The sequence below is a fragment of the Gambusia affinis genome, linkage group LG12, assembly GCF_019740435.1.
Source record: "Gambusia affinis linkage group LG12, SWU_Gaff_1.0, whole genome shotgun sequence".
Taxonomy (NCBI): Eukaryota; Metazoa; Chordata; class Actinopteri; order Cyprinodontiformes; family Poeciliidae; genus Gambusia; species Gambusia affinis.
This window is the reverse complement of record NC_057879.1, coordinates 390303-418023: the sequence shown is the minus strand read 5'-3', so window position 1 is coordinate 418023 and position 27721 is coordinate 390303. Positions and strand designations below refer to the sequence as shown.

Below are 27721 nucleotides of genomic sequence, written 5' to 3'. Positions count from 1 at the left end.
ACTTTTCATACAAAGTTGACATTATTCAAAATGTCTTTGTTAAGACAACTTGACATTAACCAATAAATCATGATCTGACATAAATTTGTTACAAAAGTATTAGTGATTCAACTTTAAAAATTGTGTAGCTTTATGTTATTAAAGCTACAGTGTAATCAGTAAAGACATTTTGAATAATGTCAACTTTGTATTAAAAGTGTCATGATTTACCAAATGACACTTTATCACAACAGTCATAAATATTCATGAAGACTTACTCATGTTTATGATGGTGTTGTGTCATGTTTATGACGGTGTTATGACATATTTATGACGGTGTTATGACATTGTTATGATGGTGTTATGTCATGTTTATGACGGTGTTGTGTCATGTTATGACGGTGTTATGACATGTTTATGACAGTGTTATGGCATGGTTATGACAGTGTTATATCATGATTATGACGGTGTCATGACATGTTTATGATGGTGTTATGACATGTTTATGACAGTATTATGTCATGTTATGATGGTGTTATATCATGGTTATGATGGTGTTATGTCATGTTATGATGGTGTTATGTCATGGTTATGACAGTGTTATATCATGATTATGACAGTGTTATAACATATTTATGACGGTGTTATGACATGTTTATGACGGTGTTATGACATGTTTATGGCGGTGTTATGTCATGGTTATGATGGTGTTATGTCATGGTTATGATGGTGTTATGTCATGGTTATGATGGTGTTATGTTATGGTTATGATGGTGTTATGTCATGGTCATGATGGTGTTATGACAGTCTTATTCACAACCCGTGAATTGTAGCTCTAACAGGTTTAAATCCTCCCCTTACTTCTGGTAAGGGGAAACTTCCCTATTGCACAATTTTCTCAACACAAAGTGTCAGAACTATTAGAGGGTGTTGCTCCTTTTTTGAAATGTCTCACTCCTTCTAGCAATGGATTGTCAGCAACTAGAATGGATTTCTGCTTAGTGTCTTTCTGTAGAAACAAAATACAGTTTCTGTTCCAATAAATGCAGATCAAAGAAAATTTTTTCTGACAGTATCATTTTGATATCAAACCTTTATTGTGTTACAGAAACACCACTGCAAAACAGAAACTTTGATATTTGTCAGTATCGGTACTCTGAACTTATCAGTGACGGTACAGTAACAGTTAATTCTCTTCATCACATCAAGTTAGTCTGGATTGCACTGCATGTAGAAACCTTTCTGTTTCCTCTAAGCAAGCCAGTGCTTGTCTTCATGTGACACTTTGAATGTGGAAGCCACCTTATAGTGTCAGCTCAAGAGCAACCCTCACCCGTTTCCCTTGTTTAACTTTGATCCCAGTTTCAACGTTAACTGTTAAAACACTGTTTTACTCTGCATGTTGGCAAAAAACAGCAGAGATGATGTGAAAGCACGAAACAGGCTGAGAAAAATCTCAGTTTGACACAATCTCTTCATCTGAGAGGGATTTACTCAGTGATGCAGCAAAAAAAAAACATCTTGTGCTACAGTGATTAATCACTGTAACTGTCATATTAAAAAATAAAAAAAAATTTTTCCATCTCTGAAGGCTTTATGCTTCTCTATATAAAGACAATCTGAAATGTTTATTGTTTTGAGTTAATAGCATAAGGCGGAAAATACATGACCGGTATATGATACACTGCCCTCGAAAACATTGACATACTTCACAAAATCTGAATATTGTGAAACAGTTGATTATTTCTTGTCATAACAGACATTTTACACATAGAAAGTGAAATAGTTCAAGTCCTTAAGGTTTGCTGCTTACAGTTTACAGATAATAACAACCAAAAAAGCAGCGTCTCAGAAAATGACATTAGATGAATGAAACAGGATGTTTTAAACACAAATATGAGGCTGCTGAAAAGTCGGTTCATTTCTCTGCACTCAGTTCTTGGTTGTGGCTCCTTTAGCAAGAATTACTGCATCAACACAGCGCAGCATGGATCATGGATCATGGATCATGGATCATGGATCATGGATCATGGATCATGGATCAGCCTGTGGTTCTGCTCAGATGTAATAAAGTCCTGGTAGCTTTGATAGCTGCCTTGTTGGGTTTGGGGCCTCAACATCTCACAGATTGTGTGTGGGGCTAAAGGTCAGGCCAGTCCTCCCTGTTTCTGTTACCACACTTCTTCCTTCCACTCAATTTTCTTGGAATATGCTTGGATGCAACAACCAGCTTCTTCAGCATTGCCTTGCTGTGTCTTCCCCTCTTGCTGGCCGGATGTCCAGTCAGCAGATTGTGTAGCCGACTGACCCAGAGTGAGAGAGCGTTCAGGAAACCTTCAGCTGTTTGCAGGTTAATTCACTTCTTATGGTGTCAGTTTCACCATGAGATTCTCATATTGTCCTTTTTGTAATATTCACATTTTCCGAGACATTAAATTTTAGGTGTTCAATATCTGTGAGCCATTCTCATCAAAATTACAACAATATTTCCCTCTATGTGATTAATCTATTGATGTGAGTTTCACTTTCTGAAATGAATGACAAAAATAAACTTTGAACATGGTGTGGAAGATGGGTGCTTGTACTGAGCCAGGTTCTGGTTCTGGTTCTGGTTCTGCTGCAGGATTCTTCCTGTTAAAGGGGATTTTCTCCTTTCCACTTTCACTATATGCATGCTCAGTATGAGGGATTGCTGCAAGTCAATAACTTGATGTTCTGCAGGGTTTACTTAGAAACTTTTTAAGCTACTTTGAATAATTAGTTGCCTGTACTGTACTGTTTGATAACTAGAATCAATTGGAATGTGTGTGATTGAACTGAAATGATGGTTTTGTAAAGTCCTTTGAGACAAGACTTGTTATGTATTTTGGTGCTATATGAATAAACTGGATTGAATTGAACTTCTTCATGATCTTTATGTTTTGATGTACTTATAGCTACAGAGTCAGCACACTTATAGTGAAACCTGTATGAGTTTAGAAACAGATTCCAAATGTCTGTTCTTTCCAAAATACCTGCTGATGTCAGAATCAGCAGGCTGGCAAACACTTTGGAACAATGAGCAAACCTACATGGAACCAGGAGAACCAGGAGAACCAGGAGAACCAGGCCGACACCTGGGCTTCTAGAGCTCATGAACACATTACAGGGATAAGTAAAAAGATATAAACATTTATTTTTTCAGCAATAGAAACAGCAAAGCTCACATTAATAAGCATATTTCAAAGAAAAAATACAAGCTAAAACCACACTAAACCTTCAAAAACATTTTACAGCAGCAACATTTTAGAAATGCTAATCTGGACCATGTGTGAGACATTCTTGGACATTTGTCTTCAACAGTCTAGACCAGGGGTCAACAACACGGTCCCCGTGGGCCCTCGGTTGCCCGAGGGGACCTTGTCAGTCGCCCGCAGAGCAAGTTCTAAAAATAGTCATTGTCATTAGGGAGCACTGCCAAAGAAATTATTTAATTGAATCTTTTTACATTGAATTAATAACATTTGTTTATATTTAGAATTAAAAAAAAAAAAATAATAAAAATGTTTCAAATAAATTTCTTTATGTATAAAACTCTTTTCTATGGTTAAAGTTCAGAACTGCGCAGACGCCTGCAGGATTTTATCGGAGGGCAGCAGCGCCTGCAGCTGTACGGCTGTATAGCTGTACATATTCTGTGAACCTTGAGATTTTCCATTAATTAAAAAAAGAAAAGAATAATTTCTGGATTTTTTATTATTTAACCCTCTTTACTATTAACAAAATTGTGGAGAAAAAAACCCATCTTGTACGAAGCATACATCTGTATGAGTCTCTGGGGTCAAAGGGCACCCAAAGCCTAAATCTCTTTGGTCAGTTTACTTTTATTTGCCAGCTTGGGGCTTTTTCTGTAAGATAAAAATGAATGACAGGAGTTTGAACCTCTCGTAATTCTAAGAGCGGTTTGGATCCCAGCAGATCTTTTTCCCGTTTGCGGTTCTGACGGGTCGTCGGTTTATGAACTTCTTTGAAGTTTCCCGAACTGGAGAGTTGATGGGTCACCTGTCGGCTGCTCTTCCTGAGCGTTGTGCTAAGACTGCGTGATAAACAATTTAATCTAGTCGAATTTAATCTATCCAAAGTAGAGTAGAAATGAAGCAAATATGTTGCTTCACCTTCTCATCCTCTGGATGTCTGACACCACCTGAACCTGCCATCAACACTCTCCTCTTTCCATGAACCACACAGGTAGGTTTTGCTTCCATGTTTTTATTATTTAGCATCGTCTGATAAAAGAAAAAAGTCTCTTGTGGTTTAGGTTTGTGCTGATTTTTGCGCATTGGGGAGGAGGTTGTGCTCCTGCAGGTCAGGTGCAGTGATAGTTTTGTGCTACCCTCTGACCTGTCAGACCTTTTTTTTTTCGACATCTGCTGGTGTCAGCCAGCGGGTGACCCGTCAGCTGTTCAGTTCGCGAAACCATAAAAAAACCCTTATAAACAGGCGACCCGCCAGAACCGCACACTGTAAAACGTTCAGGCGGGATCTTAGAACTACGGGAGGTTCAAACTCCACTCATTCATTTTAAAAAAAATGCCAATCCATGAAATAAACAAAAGCAAACTGACCAATAAGATTTAGGCTTTGAAGTGCCCCACTTCACGCCTCACAGACCGTACACAGCTGTGTGTACAATATCTTTTGACACAAAAGATATTTTTTCTCCACATTTTTGCTAATAGTAAAGAGGGTTAGATAATAAAACAATAACTTTTCTTTTTTTTATTTAAAGGAAAATCTCAGTGCGTACAGCGTGTGCAGCTGCAAGTGTTACTGCAACAATCCAGACTCTCAGTCTCTTGAGGGTAATTTAGAATCAGACAGAAAAGCTCCAAAAGGGAATCAAACTTAAATTCTGTGAACTAAGAACGTCTGATCACATAATATCAATTAACCATATCTGCCATGGTAAACCATTACTGATAACTGTTGTCAGTAGTCCATAACATTAATATGATCAGGCAGCATGTAATTATATAAATACTTATATATACTATTGTTATAAAGGCTGAGCCAAGAAAATTGATCTCTGTATCAAACAAATAGCCCTTCATGTTGCTCTGGACCTGTGAAGCAGCTCCCAGTCTCTAAAAGGTTGGTGACCTCTGGTCTAGAGGCAGACCCTAGATAAAGGGAGCACTGCAGCAGCTCTGTGAGAAAAACATCTTATTTAGGAAAAGCCCTCGTGCTGTTTATGGGTCGTACAGTTTGGTAGCTCAGCAACCTCTTATTTAATACACAAAAAAACCTAAGCATTTGCTAGTTTGTCGCATTTCATATGATTTACTTCCTTTGCTTCAGAATGTGGAACTTGGACCTGGGATCATGTTCAAGGTTCAAATCTGAAACCCAGTGCCATTTTGCTACATGTGCCTAAAGTAGAACAAATAGCAATGGAACTCTCTTTATTTCAAGCATCCAAGCGCAATAAAAACATTTTCACTAGAAGACACAATTCAGTAACATCAAATCTACTGAGACATACTGTTAAGGCCAAGACCCACCGAATTCGATTTGGCATCCAATCGAATGTAAAAACCTCAAAGATGAAATATGCAGCAACTAGGAACTGCAGTCTTTTTAAGGGCCGTGTCCTGAAACCTTTACATGTGTCCCTTGTCCTACACGCTGAAATGGTTCAGCTGCATGCAGTCAGATTCCACAGAGCTCTGCTGATGAACTAATGTTGGTGTTAGAAGGACCTGATGCTCTCAGACGGTTACAGCAATCCCTTCATAGCTCACTACAGGCCTGACCGGAGAGCCGGTCCCCACCCTGACATAGCAACACTGTATAGTTGCTATGGCAAATATTCACATTTAGCCAGAGTAAATAAAAGCAATACACTAAGAGAAATATCTACGTACTGTTTAATACTACAAGCCATTGAAAGAAAAAACACAACGTATTAGAAATACGCAGTATTTAAATCATTTTCTCTGAACCATTCACTTTCAGTGTCATTTACTTTGGAACAATAGGTAGTATGAAGTATGTATGTTTGTGCGGAACCGTCCAGGACACCAAAGGTTCCTACAGAAAAGCTCTCACCGTGGTTTGAAAGAGAGAAAGATGAAATTAAGAAATGAACTGTAAACATTTGATAAAACTACTTACACGTTTGATATTAATAATGCAGCTCCATAGCAACGACATGGAAAGCAGTTCAGACTCAAGGATGGGCCACAGACATGTAATCAGCTCTTTAAAATGCTTCTCATGTCATAAAGTTGGAAATTGATCAACATTTTAAACGGCAAACTCAATCCATTTTTAAGTCAAGGACAGCTCAATGAATTTCCAGTCAATAAGTGAGATTTGTTGGAATGTTTTGGGGTCGACTCACTTCTTGTGTGGATCTAAGTTGTGCTTCCAGATTGTTCAGACTTGTGCCAGTACAGTCTGACTTTAAATGTTATATTCCAGAAAAAGAAATGGTACATAAGGTCAATAACATTTCACAACATCAAATAAATGGACATAAGTTTCCATTGACAAATAACTTTAGGCTTTGAATTCAAATTTCTTTACATTTACATTGAACAGTAGTTGATAAGCAAGGAGATTTTCAACAACATCCTGCTGAAAGCATAAATAATTACAACTACAGGTACAACCTGAAACTCAAGCAAATATCAAATATAATCAAATACTCTGAGGGATTCATGTGTCGGGTTATAAATGACTAGATCACATCATGGCTTGATTAGAAATCACATTTACTAACATTTATCAAAATATTCTTTCCTTTCTGCAGAACCATACAGAAGGATAAACGTATGCATAGGGTACAGTGTCCCCAGTATTGCTGGAAGTTATGGACCACAGCTACCTGCAAATAGCTCAAATGTACTTCAGAGTCTGTCTAAAAGAGATTTGAACTGTGTGGGATGTGTACACATAAACTCACTTTTATTTTCAATCTCAGAACTATACAAGTTAAACAAAATTACACTCCATGTGATGTCGAGTGAGTGTTCTGAAGAGTGAGAAACATTGGATTTGTGGTATGCCCTCCAATTATGACTGATAAAGCAGTTATTCTCTTATTTATAAAGATTTGCAAAAACAACAAAAAGGTACTCTTGGTTTGCTCTTTTTTTGCAGTGGTTTTAACGGCACAGTTTGGAGACAGCACCAGAAGTAGTTTTTGCCCATTATCACATATAATATTAATGTAAAAATACGTAAATGCAACTGTGAAAAACTAAACTTCAAAATGTTAGAATTACATGTTTGAAAAAATTGCACTTTTTGAGAAATATTTCAAACTAGCAAACTGGAGTCGTTCATCTTCACCAGGATTGTATGCTGCTAACATTCATTATAGATCCTAAATAAAACTGGACCTTCTAGACAGAGTGCTGGTCTTGTAGGGCACTCCAACAATCTATGTATTATCTCTAATAGAATTTTTTTTTAGCTAAATAAGCATAAAAGAAAATATCAATATTTTTAAACTTATTAAAATACATCTTGATTTGTAAACAAACTTGAACACTTTTAAGTTCTATATATTTTAAGATAAATGCTTCCTTTTGACATTCTGTATAATAACTTCCTTTCTCTATATTAGTGTTCAAGCATTAGAAAATGAATACTGGTTCTGTTAAGACCTGCATCACACTGGATGAAGACGCTCCACATGAACTATCAGAACTGATGGATTCCAGTGAATGAGCTAAATCTTCCCCATGATGCTGATGTGCTGCTAGTAGTTTGCAAAGAAGTTTTTTCTGCTGTTTTCTACTTCCCAGACGCTCTAAATTCTTTAAAGATGATCAGTGTATTCCTGAACATTCCTATGTTCGGGTCAGTGACCTGACATGACTCTCTGACTGCTTTACTATAGAAGATCCTGGCTAACTGGTGGTTCTGGTGGTTCAGGGTGGTTCTGGTGGTTCAGGGTGGTTCTGGTGGTTCAGGGTGGTTCTGATGGTTCAGGGTGGTTCTGGTGGTTCAGGGTGGTTCTGATGGTTCAGGGTGGTTCAGGGTGGTTCTGATGGTTCAGGGTGGTTCTGATGGTTCAGGGTGGTTCTGGTGGCTCAGGGTGGTTCTGGTGGCTCAGGGTGGTTCTGGTGGTTCAGGGTGGTTCTGGTGGTTCAGGGTGGTTCTGATGGTTCAGGGTGGTTCTGATGGTTCAGGGTGGTTCTGGTGGCTCAGGGTGGTTCTGGTGGTTCAGGGTGGTTCTGGTGGTTCAGGGTGGTTCTGGTGGTTCAGGGTGGTTCTGATGGTTCAGGGTGGTTCTGATGGTTCAGGGTGGTTCTGATGGTTCAGGGTGGTTCTGATGGTTCAGGGTGGTTCTGATGGTTCAGGGTGGTTCTGATGGTTCAGGGTGGTTCTGGTGGTTCAGGGTGGTTCTGATGGTTCAGGGTGGTTCTGATGGTTCAGGGTGGTTCTGGTGGCTCAGGGTGGTTCTGGTGGTTCAGGGTGGTTCTGATGGTTCAGGGTGGTTCTGGTGGCTCAGGGTGGTTCTGGTGGTTCAGGGTGGTTCTGATGGTTCAGGGTGGTTCTGGTGGCTCAGGGTGGTTCTGATGGTTCAGGGTGGTTCTGGTGGCTCAGGGTGGTTCTGGTGGCTCAGGGTGGTTCTGGTGTCAGGGAGGAGTGTGCACCATGACCAGAGGTTGTGGTGCTTGATGCAGTTGTCCCTGCTTCCATTCCTTATCTCAGACCTGTTGCTGCTTGTCTTGCCCTTCTGTCTCCTCCCTAGTTCCTGTATTAATCAATAAAGTTCACTAGAGCCTAAAAATATTTGAAAAATTAAATTAAAACAATAAAAAAAGAGTTCTCAACCACCACCCACCTCCACATGCTCTTAAGAGGACTACAACATGTTTCCATCTCACTTCATTAAACATCATTCATGTTTCCTTCCATTAGAACCTGGACCATGCGCTGCCTCTGGCTCCACCCGGACTATGGATCGCTGCCCCCCAGCTTCTCCATCCTCCCAGTTGGATAATGATAGACTGCCATCACTCTTTTCTTTCCTCCTTTCCGTTTTCAGAGTTTAGGGGCTCCAACTCCTTTCATCACATGATGATCATGTTTTGATTCAGGACAATAGAACCAGTTTTATATAAAATCCTTTGTATAATCTAACAACTGCAAAACATCAGACAGGTCAAAGGTTAGCACAACAATGTGCTTTTTTGTTGAGTGCTCAGGATATTTGAAGCCCATCCTTCACTGACTAGACTCAAGCTGTGTAGCTGCTAAAACACATTCAGCCATGCTTCTAAAATAATGCCCACTATGTAATAAAAGATGAAATATTTTTTCCTTTAACTCTTTTGGATGAAGTTAAAAATACATCAACACATACTGACAGCGCATTATCATCATATAAGTCTCATCATAACAGCTAAAATTTCATAATAAGCAAACTAACATCTCAGCAAAAGCCTATAAAAATCATAATATACAAATCAGCAATTATACATATCTACTGTATTCTGTCTATTATCTGTCACAGCCAACACCTGATACTTGCATACTATATAAAACATTAAAGTCATTTTCTCACTGACATTAAATCAGACAAAATTATTTCTATTTGCTGAACTCCAGAGTAATGAGAAAGGCTTCTTTAGAGAAATTCTATCTAGCCTCATGTTCAAAGTTTCTATACATAAGAATTTGTCTAACCATAACATTTGATGAGGCTGTGCTTTTAAAGGCTATTGATTTAAAGGTTAATTCACAACATCTGAGTTGCGTCTCAAACAAACTGTTTAATGTGTGTTTTCATGGGGAAATCCAAAGAAATCAGCCAACTGAAAATCTGGTTCATCCATGGCTTGAAGGTGCCAGGTTCATTTATTTAAACTATCATTGATGAGTCTGAACACCAGTCAGGAAGGACCTGGTGTGAAATGTGTGCATCAACCCCAGAACAAAAGTAGGAGATCTGGTGAAGATGCTGGCGATGGCTGATGATATTTCGGTTTGCAGATGCATTCTGGGATAAACGCTTTAGGTTCTGGCAACATGTTCAGGTCTGATCAAACTAGAGTTGATGTATTTGACCATAATGACCATTGTAACATCTGAAGTAAAAAGGTGGAAGTTTGTAAGCCAACTTTGAGGTATGGGAGTGGCAGTGTCATGCTGTGTGATTGTTATTCTGCAGGTGCACTGTTCAAAATAACTGATGATGAACAAAAACTGCTGTGGGGAAATATTGAAGCAACATCTCAAAAGATCAACCAGGAAGTTAAAACTTGGGTAGATATGGGTCTTCCAAACACACAGTGACCCAAAGAGACAAATGAACTCCAAAATATTACTGGGCAGAACCATAAAGCTGTGTGGAGCAAGGCAGCCTACAAACATGACTCAGCTCCAGTTTGTCAGAGAGAATGGACTGTAAAGGCAAACCAGTCTGAGACTGAGAAAAGTTACCAGAAACTTTTGACCCACATCAAAAAAACCTAACAGAGAATTCTACTCAATACTGAGGAAATATATCAAAGCCTTTCAATGTAAAATATGTTTAAAAAAAATCAAAACTAAAGCATCTCAGTCTTTATAGTGATCCTAAGTGACCAAGAACCCTTTTATCTGAATAAATGTCAGACTGTGAGAGAAGGAGATTGTATTTTTATACATAAGCAGCTCTTTCAACTGTGTTTTCTAAAATATCAAACAACCCAAACATGACAGCATTTCTGTTTCCAAGGACGTTTCAATAAAACGATGAACATACTGCACTGACTGTACAAGCCTTCTTTGATGGCACTTTGGCAGGAAGTAAAACAGGAGTGTGAAAACAGATCATGTCTGTGGACAAGCTGGCTTACCAGCAAAAAGAAAAAAAAATCATTGAAGGATTTATACCTGCTGAATTTATCCTACCATTAAAATTAAAAGGCTGTACTGATGTGATCACTGCTGGAGCTGCACTGTTGCCTCACAGCAAGAAGCTTCTGGGTTCAAACCCCTACCTGGGTATTTTCTGCATGGAGTTCACATTAGGGTTGCACAATACTAGAAAATGTTGTGATAGGATGATATCAGTAAATACTGCAATAATATCACATGAGATCTGTGACTATAGGAAAGAAGGAAGGAAGCAACAAAGAAAAGAAAGAAGGAAAAACGATAAAAGGAAGGGAGGATATGATTGATGTAGAACCAGCTACATAATGCCTCACTGTTGAATGATGGCAACATAAAGCTTGAAGCGTTTTTCATAAACCATAATGTTCTGCAGCAGACTGTTGATCTGGTCTGTTCATCGTCTCTCGTGTTACTAACAAAGTTTCACATTTTGGTTCTTCAGGTTTAAAACAGGACTAGGTGGGTTTGAGTACAAGGGCTGCACAATATTATAAAATCTACTGATGGCAATCATTTGAATTTTGGTAAATATTGTGATGATGATATCAGGTGCCTGTTTTCTTCTTTCCTCTCTTTCAAATCTGTGCTTACTCTGTGATCTCTTTGTCTGGTTTGACCTTTTGCTGACCAGACTTTGTCCTACTGGCAAAATAATGAATTAACATAAAAAATACAACTTGTAAAATATATTACCCAACAATTACTGCTGTCCAAACATTTTTTTGTGATACGAATATTGAGCACACTGATATTTTGATGATAATACAGTTGTGATATATTGTGCAGTCCTAGTGAGTAGAGAACCAACAGAGCCATACTGAACATTTTTGATATTAATATATGTACAACTACATAGTAATTATTAGTATTAATTGTAATGATGTTGAAATAGCAAAAAAGGTCTAGGTGTGTAAAATTCACTAAAAACAACTAACAAGTTGACTTTTACATTAAAGATAAACTGTCGTATTCATTTTGGTGCTATAAACACATTAACATCAAAAGCTTGTTATGGATCCAAAATTATAGACAGGTAAAGAAATTGCTGCCTATAATTACTGTTTAATTATCATTTTGAACAGGAATTCTGATGTGTTATGGATTGTTAGTTTTAAAATCATATTGAAAAATTATATAATTTTAAAAAAATAAAATTACATTTCCCATAATACTATGTCCCCTAAACTATATGTAGATTTTTACAATAAATGAATCTTTCTGAATCATAATGTGTAATTTGTATCTCTACGTCTTGGGTTTAGTCTTTGGCCTGGTTGTTGTTTCAGTGGATTTAGATCATTCACACTCCACATGTCAAAGCACCAACAACACTAAGATCAGCAGCAAATCATATTCACAAAATTAAAATGTTGCATCTAAAAAGAATGAAGAGAGCATGTTTTACTGTATATTTAACACAATATGTAACTTATTGATCTCTGCCACCACAAACACAATACCACAGTCACCTATAAGATACTGTTACTGCTCTGACTGCACTCAGGACTGCAGCCTACTCACACTGAAGATTCATTTCAGGCTGCAGATTCACACACAAAAACATCACAGGGGTGGCCGTAGGATGTAGATCATTTGCTCACTCTGTAATGTTCACAAGTTGTTGGTTTGTTTAGTAAGAGTATAAAAGCTGATAAATTTGTAAATGATTGTATGTGAATCCAGTCAGCGTCAAACTCACAGGTGTAAAAGGAGGAGAGCGGCTGGAGATCTGGGTTCCCTCGTACACTAGCATCACTCAGTTTGTTCAGCCCATTGTGTATGTGCCTATGAAGTCACTGTTTGGCAAAAGTTATCCAGTCTCTCCAACAGGCATTGATTTAAGTATAAAGTTAAATAATAATAATAGCACAATGAAGAATGGGCTCAAACTCTTACACATAGAGCCCAGGCTATAAAATTCACAACTGATGGAGTTGGTTGGAACTGGTTGAATACTCACTGTTGTGGGAGAGGGAAACATTCCCAGTCTTGATCCCGGACAGTGGATAGATACGATTCCACACTCTTACAAGTTTTGGTCTCAACAGCAGTCGCAAACGGGTCACATTGTTTGAAACACAGGTACAGATGGATGACTCATTCTTTATAGGCCAGCCCCAGAGTAGGAGGTGGAGTATGAGTCAGGAGGGGGCGGGGCAGAGTAGGGGGAGGAGTTGGGCTTGGACGACCAAACACGACCTGCATCTGCCTGTTGGGGAAATTAGGCTGGATTGGATTTTCTTGAAAATTTCGAAGGTTTTCATGGAAACGGTTACTGCTCTCATTGTCAAGGCGGTTGCTGTCATCACTGGGGCGGTGGTTGTTATGGAGATCCGGGGTGGGCCCTCGGTCTTGGACATGAACAACATTGGTGCTGCCCTTTCTTCGAAGAGTGGACTCCCGGCTGGACGAGGCCACTGACTGGCTGTCTGAACCTCCGTCACTGCTAGCAGTTGTCGTCTCCACGGGGGTCACCCTGATAGTGGTGACGGCTTGGGGGTGAGGGTGGAAGGGAGGAGCAAAGGTGACGGTGGAAGGAAAAGACATGTTGGAGTTGTTGGAGCTGGGGTTAAAATTTGGATGAACATTGTTAAAGTTTGGATTATTGGGATTGTTGGGGTTAAAATTGTGATGCTGGTAGTTATTAGGATTATTTTGGTGTAAGGGGTGCAAAGGGTGCATCACACGTGGATGATTGGAGTATGCACCTCCAACTCCACTCCCTACATCCCCCCCACCTTCACTCTCTGATTCAGTCCCTGTCACGCTCCTCCTTCCATCCACTGAACCTCCATCTCTCAGGGAGTCGCAGCTGTCTGTGTGTCTGTTTAGGTCATTCAGGGCAAACGTTGACTGTCGCAGGGATGCTCTTTGTTCCGGCGGTTTCCATCGCCATGATCCACTGCCATCTGTGCTTGGAGGTTTCACCACAGGCTTTTGTCTGGATTCAGGATGAGCTTCTACACGAACTATGCTGCCACTTCTTTCCAAACCACTTCCTAGAAAACAGACCAAAGAAACAACTATCTATTGTACGTCATACAACAGCAGTTGGTGGCATGGCATAGAACTGTCTGAAGTCCATTTCCGGAATTTGTCTTTTCACATCTACTGTATGTGCTTCTAAAGACTTCTGAAACAAAAAATACCTTGACATGATTACGGCAAGATTCATACTGCCAAAGAAAAGTGCGCAGGTACCTCCAACTCCTATTGCCCCAGTGGTAGAGGCCGGAGGAGATGGATCTTGATCTGTCAGCGCTCTGTACCGAATAGATCCACCATCTTCAGAACGAGGAGAGTGAAGGAGACCTTGCTGTTTGGACAAGGCTATGACCTGGAAAAAGAAAGAGGTAATAAACGAAGGCCAATTCCAAACACTGCTGCCAGAAAACCATACCAAAAAATGCCTAACTTTCCAGCTGAATGTGAAGTAGCAGTGCTACATATAGAAGTCTAGGAAAAGAATTCCTAGTTAGACATCTAAAGCAAAAGACAGCAGCCCGGAGGACCAGAGTTAAGAACCACTGGATAAAAATGCTTTATAATGACTGCATGGCTAAGCGATATAAAGCATTCTAGTGCTGACCCATATGGGTGTCAGAACAGCATTGTTGATCAGAAGCAGAGCAGCAATTGCAACACCTTCCTGAATACAGGCTGAATTTGTGTTTTTGAAAGTATTGACAGTATGGCAGCCTGGTGAATTACAGGCAGAGTAGACTTACTTACCACAGAGTTTGTTTACATCAGTGGGTAGCAAACTGTTTGGTTTGTTTGAGTCTCCAAGCTACTTCTGTCAGACATCCTCCTCCCCTCTGGTATCTTGCCACATTAATCTTCACTTTATGAACTCAAATTGAAGCTGGGGGCTTTGCTTTCACTTCATTCTCCATGGATGGCCACTGATCCCCGAAGCTCGGGTTCCAAACATAACATCATCCTCCTGCCACAGTTCGGTGACTTTGTCTTTTAAGTAGTGTGCAAATTCAAAATATTTCATTTTGAATTTGCACACTGATATGAGCCCAAATACAACTGTAAAGGAAAGCTTCTAAAAACATCACATAGAGCCTGTAAGTTGAATTATTGTAAACATGAATATAGAAGATCTACAGAGGACGAACCTCTTCGATTCCAATTATGTCATTCTGGTAAAAATGAACAAAATTGATTTGCAGTAGAGTAAATCTTTTAAAAATATGTTTTTAAAGGGGAGGCATTCAGTGACATGCTGTCAGAGGAAGCACATATGTAAACATATGCCAAGAAAATTAATATACATGTTAACAATGATGAGAGAAAATCAGTTTGTCCACTTTCTATAGTTTATATTGCTAATTTCAACATTTTTATGGTCAAACTCGCTGAATTTATGCATTGCCTGTACATGAAGTAAGACCAGGGTGAGGGGGTGCAGTTCTGTGCCTTACCTCTGGGGGCGCTGTGTCAGACAAGAGAATGAAGCATGCAATTGGCGCTTGCCTATTGCTGTCTGTCTCTAGACTATATTGCTAATGTGCTTGTTTAACTACCCATTTTCTACATTTTTTTATGTTCCACAACCTGTATGATATATTTAATGAATGTGTGTGACATATTTCATTATTCTATTCGACCATGGATGTGCAGTGAAAATGTGTGGCTGAAGCAGAAAGTACCGTGCTTCACTGTTAGAGGGCAGTGCTGAGTGAGCCCTACAGACATAATGAGCAACAGGTGCTCTTCTTCTACACATCCAAGAGAATTAGATCAGTTGGGTTGGGGGAATGCAGACCATTGTGTTAGGCTGACAGATTTTAGAAAATTAAAGGAAAATGATAAGCAAGGATCTCTCCATTCATGGAGAGGGATAGGTGCATGGAAATCATGTACAGTAAAATAAATGTAAGATCATACATTTTCCAGATTTTCAATTTTAACCAGGAAAGAGAAGTCATCCAAAGAAAATATTCAAATTAAAAATTGTGACCTTATTAAATATTATTTGTCTTTATTGCTATTATATTGTTATAATTATTTACGGTCAAAATTAAAATATAGGTTCTGTATTGGATTTGGAATTTGTAGATCTGATTTTGGTGGAGTGTGTGCCTCACCAGTCATGGTGGCACTATAAGTTTTGTCAGGCACATAATGCCATTTTGTAGCACAATCAAGAAAGTATGTTACCTTTAGTTTTTATAATAATGTTGTTTATATCAAATATAACTTAAAAGAAATTGACATCACAATTTAATGCCATGAAATTGGGCCTATGTCTCTTTCAAAAGCTCCTGCTTTTTCCAACATTCCTTCTTCACAAAATTGTCACAACAGTGTTTCTCCATAATTCCATTTACAAGTGTTCCTAGGAGTGTTGGATGAAAAGACGTTCTCATGATGAGTTCAGCAGACTCCAGTTCCACCAGCTGTTTGCTAATTGCTGCTGCCACTAGTCTGAAGGGCTAGGACCAGGCAGGGTGGAGGGCTGCTCTGTGAAGCAGAAGCTCTGCTGAAGACTGCAGCTCTAAGTGGGAGCTTTGAGGACGGGGGTGGAGGTGCAGGTGTTTAGGTGCCTCTCAAACATGCATGAAAGAATCAGAGCAACACTCCAGAAATGTTTTTGATGAGGGAATGACATTATAGTATGATATGAAGCTAAGAGAAATGTTTTGTTTCCATAATACCCTAACTTGGAAATATCTGTGAATTAGAAAGTAAAAGAAGTTCAACCTGCATTAGACGAGGCTGTCCTCCAGCACTCAGTGGTCTGCAAGGAAGGGTGGTCTTCTCAGCCACTCTCAGCCATTTTTCTCTCACTGACCCTCCGCCGTCCATCATGCTGTCCTCTGATTCACTCTCCTGATCCTTGCTGTTAGGATTTTCCTCCTCAGGAATGTGAACCAGCTGGGAGGATCCAGGACGAGGCTGCATGGAGACTCTGGCCCCACCGGCCATTCCGGTGCTGCCATTATGTGCCAGGTGATTATGATTGCTAATAGGGACAGAGCTTGCTGCTAATTTCATGTACTGCGCCGGGATATGGGCCCCAGCACGCATCTCCACTTCCTGGCTTGAGGATGAAGGTATGTGGGCTCCAGCCCGGAGCTCCGCCTCCAGGCCCATTGCACACGGCTCGGAGGAGCAACGGAACTCCATGTTCCTCTGCGGAGAAGAGGAAGGAAGCGGCCTTATTCCATCCATCACCTGCATCGACAGCTTCCTGTTATCATTCTTGTTCTTCCATTGGCTGAGCAGCTGCTTGGATCTGGTGGAGTCCATGGAGGTGTGGATGGAGGCATGTCGTCGTGGGATACGGCCTTCCTCCACAGAGGAGCCTCCATGGGACCTGGAGAATGTTGACATGAAATACATAACAGAAGAAGACTGGGGCAAAGGTCCCTATGTAGGGACAAATCTCTCAAATAAAGTTGTTCCACAAAAAGATACTTTTAAAAAAGAACTGAGAGACCCTCTGAAAGGCCAGAGATCAAAACCACTGTAAAAGAGTAATTAAAGTACCTGGTGCTTTAAAACTTCACTAGAACCTTCAACATTGGTGACTAAATGCGTTTGGTGTGAAACAAACTGCTACCTTGGCAGTGTGCTGCTGCTGAAGGTCATCATGTTGTCACGGTTTCCAGGTGGACTGGACTGAGTGATCACCTCCACATCAGCACTGGCTCTCTTCAGATTGCTCATGGATGGCTCCCGATAGGAGGAGCTTCGGGTTAGGATGGGTACTGGATGGTCAGGGGCCAAAGTGTGGGAGGAGGTCCTTGTAATGATGGGCTTTGGTGGGCTGGGGGCCAGGGTGTGGTGGACTATCAAAGACAGCAAAAAAGGAGTTAAACTCTTACTGCTGGGTTAAATCTGAGGCAATTAGGACATTTGATTAAAGGGTGAATTTAATTCAGATCGTCATATGTGGACCACATCAAAACTGATGGAATTCCCAGAGCTTTAATACAGTTTGACTTTAATAATAACTTGCTAGAGACTGAACAAAATGTGAAGCATTTGTAGTTTTTCTATGGTGGACTGTCAGAGCGGTTCCTGGTGGATAATATCTCAAAATGGACAAGGAAAGAAAAATATCCAGATATGATACATAATCCCCTCATTATAAGGATTATGGGTAAAAAGATATATTGATTAGCAATCTATTTCTTACAACACTGACAATTCAATCAAAATGAATCCTAAATTGTTTTGACCAAAAGTTTTGCAAAGTAAACAATTTAAACAATCCATCCATCCATCCAACATCCATCCATCCATCCATCCAACATCCATCCATCCATCCATCCAACATCCATCCATCCATCCATCCATCCAACATCCATCCATCCATCCATCCAACATCCATCCATCCATCCAACATCCATCCATCCATCCATCCATCCATCCATCCATCCATCCATCCATCCATCCAACATCCATCCATCCATCCATCCATCCATCCATCCATCCATCCAACATCCATCCATCCATCCATCCAACATCCATCCATCCATCCAACATCCATCCATCCATCCATCCAACATCCATCCATCCATCCATCCATCCATCCAACATCCATCCATCCATCCATCCAACATCCATCCATCCATCCGTCATCCAAATCCGTCAAATCCAATCATCCGTCCGTCAATCCGTCCGTCGTCAACATCTCCATCCAAATCCGTCCAAATCAGCGTCCGTCCGTCCAAATCCATCCATCCGTCCGTCCGTCAAATCAATCCATCAATCCGTCCGTCCGTCCGTCAACGTCGTCCATCCGTCCGTCAGCATCCAAATCAATCCATCCGTCAACGTCAAATCCGTCATCCGTCCGTCAACGTCATCGTCAAATCCATCCGTCAACGTCATCCGTCATCAATCAAAATCCGTCCGTCCGTCCGTCAAATCCGTCCAAATCAAACGTCCGTCATCAAATCCGTCGTCCGTCCAACGTCCGTCAACGTCCGTCAAATCAACGTCCGTCCAATCAACGTCATCCGTCCGTCAATCCACATCCGTCCATCAACGTCCGTCATCCACGTCCGTCAACGTCCGTCCGTCCGTCCAACGTCCAAATCCGTCCGTCGTCAACATCCATCCGTCCGTCCGTCAAACGTCCGTCCGTCCAATCAAATCCAACGTCCGTCCGTCCGTCCGTCAAACGTCCGTCCGTCCGTCAATCCAACGTCCGTCAAATCCGTCCGTCCAAACGTCCAGTCCGTCAATCCGTCCGTCAATCCAATCCGTCGTCAAATCAACGTCCGTCAAACGTCCACGTCAAATCAAATCAAATCCGTCCAACGTCCGTCCATCATCCGTCAAATCCGTCCGTCCGTCCATCCGTCCGTCAGCATCCGTCCGTCAAATCCAATCCGTCCAAATCCATCCAACGTCGTCAATCCGTCCATCAACGTCCGTCGTCATCAAATCCGTCAAATCCGTCAACGTCCGTCCATCAAACGTCCGTCCGTCCAACGTCAAATCCGTCAAATCCGTCCGTCCAACGTCCAAATCCGTCAATCCGTCAATCAAATCAAATCCGTCCGTCCGTCCGTCCGTCAAATCAAATCCGTCCGTCCATCCGTCCGTCAAATCCGTCCGTCCAAATCCAAATCCGTCCGTCCGTCAAATCCAGCGTCCGTCCGTCAAATCGTCCGTCCATCAACGTCAAATCCGTCCGTCCGTCAAACGTCCGTCCGTCAACGTCAAATCCGTCCGTCCAATCCGTCAAATCCGTCCATCAACGTCCGTCCGTCCGTCCGTCAACGTCCGTCCGTCCGTCATCCAACGTCCGTCAATCCGACGTCCGTCCATCCAACGTCCAAATCCGTCGTCCGTCGTCCGTCCGTCAATCCATCGTCATCCGTCGTCCGTCCGTCCGTCCAACGTCCGTCCGTCCGTCCGTCAAATCCGTCCGTCCCATCCATCCAGCGTCCAAATCCATCAATCCGTCCGTCCGTCGTCAATCCATCCGTCAACGTCCATCCAAACGTCCATCCATCCAACGTCCATCCGTCCATCCATCCAAATCCGTCAATCATCCATCCATCCGTCAAATCCATCCATCCGTCCGTCAAATCCATCCGTCAAGTCATCGTCCGACGTCCGTCAAATCCGTCCATCCGTCAACATCCATCCATCAAATCCGTCCAAATCCGTCCGTCCGTCCATCCATCAACCGTCCAATCCATCCATCAATCAAATCCATCCAATCCATCGTCCGTCCATCCGTCAAATCAATCGTCCATCCGTCAAATCCATCCGTCATCCATCCATCCATCCAAATCAATCCATCCGTCAAATCCGTCCATCCGTCAAATCCATCAAATCCATCCATCGTCAAATCCAAATCCAAATCATCGTCAAATCCATCCATCCGTCGTCCATCCAAATCGTCCATCCATCAAATCCGTCCATCAAATCCGTCAATCATCCGTCAAATCCGTCCGTCCATCATCAATCAAATCCGTCAATCGTCAAATCCAAATCCGTCCATCAAATCCATCCATCAAATCAAGTCGTCTCCATCAAAATCCGTCCGTCAATCCATCAAATCCATCCGTCCGTCCATCGTCCGTCATCCATCATCAAATCCGTCATCAATCCGTCCGTCCATCAATCAATCCGTCCGTCAAATCCGTCGTCAATCGTCGTCCGTCCGTCCGTCAATCCATCCGTCAAATCCGTCCGTCCGTCCGTCAATCAAATCCGTCCGTCAAATCCGTCCGTCCGTCCGTCCAAATCCGTCAAATCCAGTCCGTCCGTCCGTCCGTCAAATCCGTCATCAATCCATCCGTCCGTCAAATCGTCGTCATCCGTCAAATCCGTCGTCATCCAAATCCGTCAATCGTCAATCCGTCCATCGTCCGTCCGTCCGTCAATCCGTCAATCATCCATCAAATCGTCCGTCGTCCGTCCGTCAATCAATCCGTCAAATCAGATCCGTCCGTCAATCCGTCAAATCAAATCCGTCCGTCAATCGTCCGTCCATCGTCAATCCGTCCGTCAAATCAAAATCCGTCCGTCAAATCAAAGTCCGTCAAATCCGTCAAATCCATCAATCGTCCGTCAAATCCGTCAATCCGTCGTCCGTCAAATCCGTCAAATCCGTCAAATCGTCGTCCATCATCCATCCATCCGTCCATCCATCCATCATCCATCCATCCATCCATCCATCCATCCATCCATCCATCCATCATCCATCCATCCATCCATCCATCCATCCATCCATCCATCCATCCATCCATCCATCCATCCATCCATCCATCATCCATCCATCCATCCATCCATCCATCATCCATCCATCCATCCATCCATCATCCATCCATCCATCCATCCATCCATCCATCCATCCATCCATCCATCCATCCATCCATCATCCATCCATCCATCCATCCATCATCCATCCATCCATCCATCATCCATCCATCAATCATCCATCCATCCATCCATTCATCCATCCATCCATCCATCCATCCATCCATCCATCATCCATCCATCCATCCATCAATCATCCATCCATCCATCCATCCATCCATCCATCCATCAATCATCCATCCATCCATCCATCCATCCATCCATCATCCATCCATCCATCCTCCATCCATCCATCCATCCATCCATCCATCCATCCATCCATCCATCCATCATCCATCCATCCATCCATCCATTTTCTGTTCACCGTTGTCCCTAATGGGATCCGGAGGGTTGCTTCCTCTCCAGCTAACGTTCCGGGCAAGAGGCAGGGTCACTTGGACAGGTCGCCAGTCTGTCGCAGCTTTATACATATTTGTAAAATTAATAGAAAATGTGCATCCACACAACAGGATGCAGTACCACTGAAAATGCTGTAAAAGGTATGCCAGGCCAATTGGTGGCGCTGTAAGCAAAAATATTGTTATTTGTGAGAGTGAGGAGGATGAAGGTTTTCACTTTCATCCTTTTTTGTTTATTTTTGTCTAATAAACAAAAAACCTAAAACTGTCTCAGTGTGTTCTGTCTCTGTTTGGTGTGTATCTTAATGCCCCCACACACTCTGGTGTACCTCACTCCACATTATGTCTGCTGGACACATCTGTTCAAAGGTACATTTTTACAGCCATATATGCATATGTTCAGTGTTTCAGTGGAAACTGTGTTCACATCGAACTGTTTGATTAGCAACACTGAGCTGATAAGGCTGAGAGTCAGTGCAATCAGTTGCTAGAAAGTGCATTAGACTGCTACTTTGTGCCACACTGACAGGTGTGCAGTGGTTTCCCTGGTGAAGCAGAAACGGGACTAGGTGCCCAGCTGGCTCAGCAAACTAGCTAGCAATCTGCTGGGTTTGTTTACTCATTTGAATAACAAAGTGAACTAGGCTTCATCATTTGGTAACTAGTATCAATTCGGAAAGATTGTGAGAAGTTAAGAAACTTGTCACAAGAAATGTAGGCAATCAGTAGGCCTGTCACGATAGCAAGTTTTGCTGAGCAATTAATTGTCTCAAAAATTATTGCCATAAACGATAATATTGTTTGAAAACATTTGTACACTAATTTAATGAAAGTGACATAATAATACATGTGATTTCCTGCCAAAGATAGATAGACTTTATTTTCAAAAGAACATTTAACACTGGAACTGATAAAATAAACAAAACAACAAAAAATAAAAATAAAATGGATTCTCAGTCTCCATTAACAAAAATGTACTTGAAAAGAAAAACCAAAGTGTAAATAAATACTGGATTCAACCAAAAGAGTGCAGATTATGAAGTCTGTATACTATATTGGCCTTCAGTAATTATTAGATTTAAATAGAGAAGATGGAACATCGACTACCTGATGCAATAGTTCACACTACACGTTAGTTCACACCTACATTTTCCCCTTAAGACAATCTGAGAACGTTGATGTTCTAAGATTGTCTCTTGTGGTTTCATAACCGATCATCCTGTAGTGTGTGTGTGTGTTACGGTAGATCATTGTGGTGCTCTGATCTAAATCAGGGGTTTTCCCCCCTGGGAGCTTAAGCAGCCTGTTGAATGTGACAGGCAGCCAATCAGAAAGCCGGATTCTCCTCCTGCTTTCTGAGGGGAAATTACAGAGGGGAATCCCAAACAGCTGACACGGAGCAACCTGAAGTCCAGCGGACATTGGAGATGATATGTGGAAACAACATTAATGTTTATAAAACATTTTATGCAAAGAACATAGAAATGATGAGGGGAGGAGTTGGAGAGAAATTGCTACCAGTTGATGAACCCGGTAACTTTTCAGCTGTTCTTCATTAACGTGACATAAATAGGTTCTAATGATTTTCATTCAGTCAGGACGTTACACTGACACTAGAACCACATGCACTGCAGGTAGATTGTAGTAAAGCATTGATTAATGCCTGGTTTTAAAATTAGTCCACTGGACTTGTAGCCATTATTTTGTGCCCATTGTTGGACACCACACAGCATGATGGAACCGTTATACCTAGGAGTTCTGTCGGCTAATGTTTGGTCTCTCAGGTTTTGAAAATGGGCCGACAATCGGCAGACAGCTCTAAGATGGTGTAGTGTGAACTGGACATTACACTAAGAATATGAGGAAGGGAGGGTCAGTGGAGAGCAGCGGAGTTGAACCTTTTTTTCATTCAGTGTCATCAACAGAAAGAGAAAAAGGCCAGAAGAGATGATAATGCCGATAATTAAAATTACATCTGTAGTTTTCATTTATTGTGGATTGATTGATTTATTGTGACAGGCTTAGCAATCAGTATACTTGACTATAAAATTCAAGCGTCTGCAAAGTTTGTGCAGCTAACAGTATATGCACAGTGTGTCTTAATATGTGGGAATCTTTAATGTGAAAGTACAATGTGTGATCAAGGAATCTTTTAACACATTTCAAAAGGCACAGGATTTTACCTTGGTGGCTGTTGCTGGTTGCTGATTGGCTGACATTGGGGAGGGAAGAGAGGGATCGCTCTCTAAGAACGGGAGGATTCAGTTGACTTCTGCAGCGATCTTCACTTGGCTTGAAGTTGCTTACTGCGTATACACCCTGTACAAACAAAACCCAAGCAGACAAAGACCCAGGCTAGCAGCAGAAAATAGAGATGTGTCATGACGTTAGATGTCAAATAGATCTGTCATAAGATCAGCCACAGTAGAGTCAAATAAAACAATGTAATAACCAGAAGGGATGTCAAAACCATGAGGGATTATCAGACAACAACAATGCAAGCAACTGTCCAGTATCTCTATATGTTCGTTCAGGAGGAGTGAGTGCTGCAAGTCAATGACTCAATGCAATCTGCTGAGTTTCCTTAGGCAGAAAAATAATTTATACCAATTTGAATAATAAACTAAACTTGGCCTCATCATTTAGTAACCAGAATCAATTTGGAAAGCATGTAACTGACTGCATATCTTATCTGACTGTACGATTGGACAGTTACCTAATGTACTATAAAACAACGTGTTGTGAATTGGTGCTATAAATAAACTGAATCAAACAGAAGCAGTCTGCAGGCCAAGCTGCCGAATTGTATACACCTGTACTTGTAAGTTATTGGGGCATGTGAATTCAATGTTTTGGGAGCTGACCCACTACTGATGGCATTATAGTGACCTCAACTCTGTAGGAGAGAAGAGAGTAGTTATAAAATCAGATTTTGATTCTGATTAAACATTTCTCAACACAACCAGGCATATCTGCTGGCAGAGTTTCATCCTGCAGGACAAACCAGAACAACAAAAAACGTGGGTAGCTGCAGAGAGAAGTGTTAGAATGTGTAGATCTGTCAATGCTTCAGCAGAAAGTCTGAAAGTGTCTAAAGCAGAGAGTGGGCTGAGGGTTATGGTGTGTAGGAGGTATTATACTATATGAGTATCAACCATGCAGTTCCTACATATCAGGATTTCCTCTCAGTCAGAAGCTTGGCTCTAAGAATCTTACATCTAAATAACATGTATCATATGTTATATTAGTTTGACTATTTATTAAGCAACTTTGATAGCTGAGTAACTAGATGCTAAACACTATTAAAGTATACTATAAAAACCGATAAGACTGCTGGTGTAATATTTTGATGTTATAATGCTCACTCTACTCATGAATTTAATAACGAATGCCTTCTTTTCTTTTTCCAACATTAGGATATATTCAAATAAATAACTCAGCAGGGTCACCAGCCACCTGTCTACTATTCACACAACCCACAACTGCAGAGACCCCTGCAGGTTGGTCCAGATGGCTGCGTTCAGAGTGATAAATGAAGTGAGAGAACAGGCTGAAGTGATGGGGATCATACTCAGATTTAGGATGAGATGAATAATCAAATCACTTAAATTATTTGATACCAAAAACTCCTGGAACAAAAACTCCCTGATTTGATGCTCTGAATACAAACTGCAGGTTGAGCAGCAGGCATGCGTCTCGTTGTTCCCACATCATGACAGTCAAGACAAAATGCTCCACAAAAACAGACTATTTTGTTTCTTGACACTACAAGAACAAAGTACAGTAGACTAGATTTTTCTATAAGGCATGTCTGAAATATATAAAAGAAAATGCAGGTTGGAAAGCTGCACTATTGCTTGTATTTGCAAAGCAGCCAATGCAGGAACAGCAATCATTTTTTTCTTGGTGCTGATTGATTGTACTTCCACGAGGGACATCAAAATGATCGTAAATGTTTGCTTCAACTGTAATAAAAAGATGGTTTCTACTGAAACTATTAATGCATTTTAAGGTATATTTGGTAACTGAACTATTAAAATAGAAAGTTAAAGGCATCATAGAGGGAGTCCCAAGTGTTTGCTGGATTTGATCATTTTTCTGTTCTTGTAGCTCATGTGCAGGTCTCATGATGTGAAGCCTGTACATCCTACCTACACAGGGTTTTTTTCTTTGTTCATTTCTTGAACACAACATAAGCAACAGCCCTCTGTGCTCTGCAAGCTGCTACCATGTGAGGAAGACTGACAGCCCATCTATTTCCACATTCACTGAAATTCAACATACTAGATTTGAAAATATTAGTAGTCTTTTGGATGTTTAGTGGTAAGAACCTACATTTTCAAGAAAATACACAGACACACAGACAAACAGTTTGTAGTTAGTAATGTCCCACACTTCTGTTAAAATGCCAGGATGTTGTGATGTAAAAGCAATCAAACGACCAGGATACTGTTATTTAAGGTTTTTTTTTGGTTGCATATAATGTAACAAACATTCAGTACAATTCAAATGAATACAAACAAAACTGTTCAAACAACACAAACATAAAAAAATGAAAAGTGTAAGGTTTAAAATCATTTCAATCAGACAAACATTCCAACTGATCCTAGATTTCAAAAAGTGCATCAGTTTCAGTTCATCGTTCAAATTAGTTTAAAGTTTCTATATAAGGAAATCCAGCTGATTGCATCAAGTTACGTAGCAATCACCTGCTTGGTGTCGTTGACTTTGCAGAAATTCTTCATACAGAAGATTTTTGTTTGCCCTGATAAAGCTCCAATGTTAAAAGTAAGCCAACTTTCCTGCTGCTACTTGTAGAGATCACCAACTTTCAAGTGATGCTACCGGGGTGAGTGAGCGTGGCTGTAGGTGTGATAATAGATAGAAAACCTATCAATGTCATATCAAATTTAAATACAAGTATGTTGAGGGCGAAAGGGTTCATGTACAAAAATTGGAACAATTGGAAACAACTGTTTGAGGGAAACTGGTTCCAGTGCTTAACTGGTGACAGAGCTTGCTACGCACCAACACTTATCTGCCTTGATGCTTCCTTAAATTATGTTTTGCTGTTTAGTGCACCGTGTTCTGGCCGGTGATTATTATTTGTATCATACTACACTCTCACTTCTACCTATGAGTGGTTCATGAATGCTAAGTGCTATCAGTGTAGCATCCAATTTTCAAGTTCAATCCAAGAGAAGTTTGTTGACAGATGATAATGTCCGGGTTTTTATCGTTTATGGAAGGACCAATAGGCATCCTTAAAATGAGTGGCATGATGCCTGGAATACAACAGACTTTTTCCTCCAGACCTGCTGCTTTGTGACCAGTTTGGAGCAAACAGTAGCGAAGAGTGTGGCAGGTGTATCTATACAGGTGAAGCAGAGACTCACCTGTATAGATACACAGATAGACATAAACAAAGAAGCCATAAATGGCTGTGCAAAGTGAGAGTCCAGTTATTATATTAACTAAAGATGAATACATAAACTTAAAACTGGTGTAGACATTTTTTTAGAAGTGTCTTTATGAATCTGTTGCTTTATTATTAAATAAAATATAATTTCAAATTGTCCAGGTTAACTTAAAAGGTGAACTACTGTTGTTACATTTTAATGCTCTAAACTACAAAAAGGTAATTGTTAGGGATGCTCAAATATTACCAATTGGGCCACTGTTGATATCTGATATTGGTACTATAATATTTTACCAATAAAATACGGTGAAAATATTTACCAACATTTTATTTCATAAATGTTTTTTTATTCAATTACTTGATGAATCATCAGAGTAATTGATAGAATATTAAAAGAGTAATTTACAAAAGGCCAACACTAATGTATGGTCCACCGTCTTCGGGCGAGCATTTCTACTGCCAGTTGGGCAGGTTAGGGTTAAACCTAAATGTCTAATGAAGCGTTACACTCAGAAAATGTCTCATGCTGTCTCCCAATCAATGAACTGTGTTGTGTGACCCCCAGAGCTCCACTCTAACTGTCCAGTACCGTTGTGTTATGGAGCTGCAGCTGAAGGGAGTCCAGGAATGGAGCAGCATAGGTCACTTTTTACAATGGAAAGACAAAGTAATGTACAGAAAGCACCAACCTGTGCTCCACTGTGGACCCAGCTCCCAGTTTCAGTTCGCCCTTCTAAATGGGCAG

At 40.9% G+C, this 27721-nt stretch overlaps 1 protein-coding gene across 1 annotated transcript in view; it reads right to left on the bottom strand.

Annotated features, from left to right (window-relative positions):
* Positions 1 to 3130: 3130 nt before the first annotated feature.
* The window catches only part of LOC122840763 (2-lysophosphatidate phosphatase PLPPR4-like), a 36685-nt gene continuing 12094 nt past the window's right edge, over positions 3131 to 27721 (bottom strand). Inside the window, exons 7-11 of the mRNA XM_044133384.1 lie at positions 23741 to 23876; positions 17435 to 17663; positions 16573 to 17188; positions 14059 to 14194; positions 3131 to 13856 (exon numbers count right to left, since the gene is read on the bottom strand). Coding sequence (XP_043989319.1) covers positions 12955 to 13856; positions 14059 to 14194; positions 16573 to 17188; positions 17435 to 17663; positions 23741 to 23876 — 2019 coding nt within the window. The 3' untranslated portion in view covers positions 3131 to 12954. The remainder of the gene's footprint in view (positions 13857 to 14058; positions 14195 to 16572; positions 17189 to 17434; positions 17664 to 23740; positions 23877 to 27721) is intronic.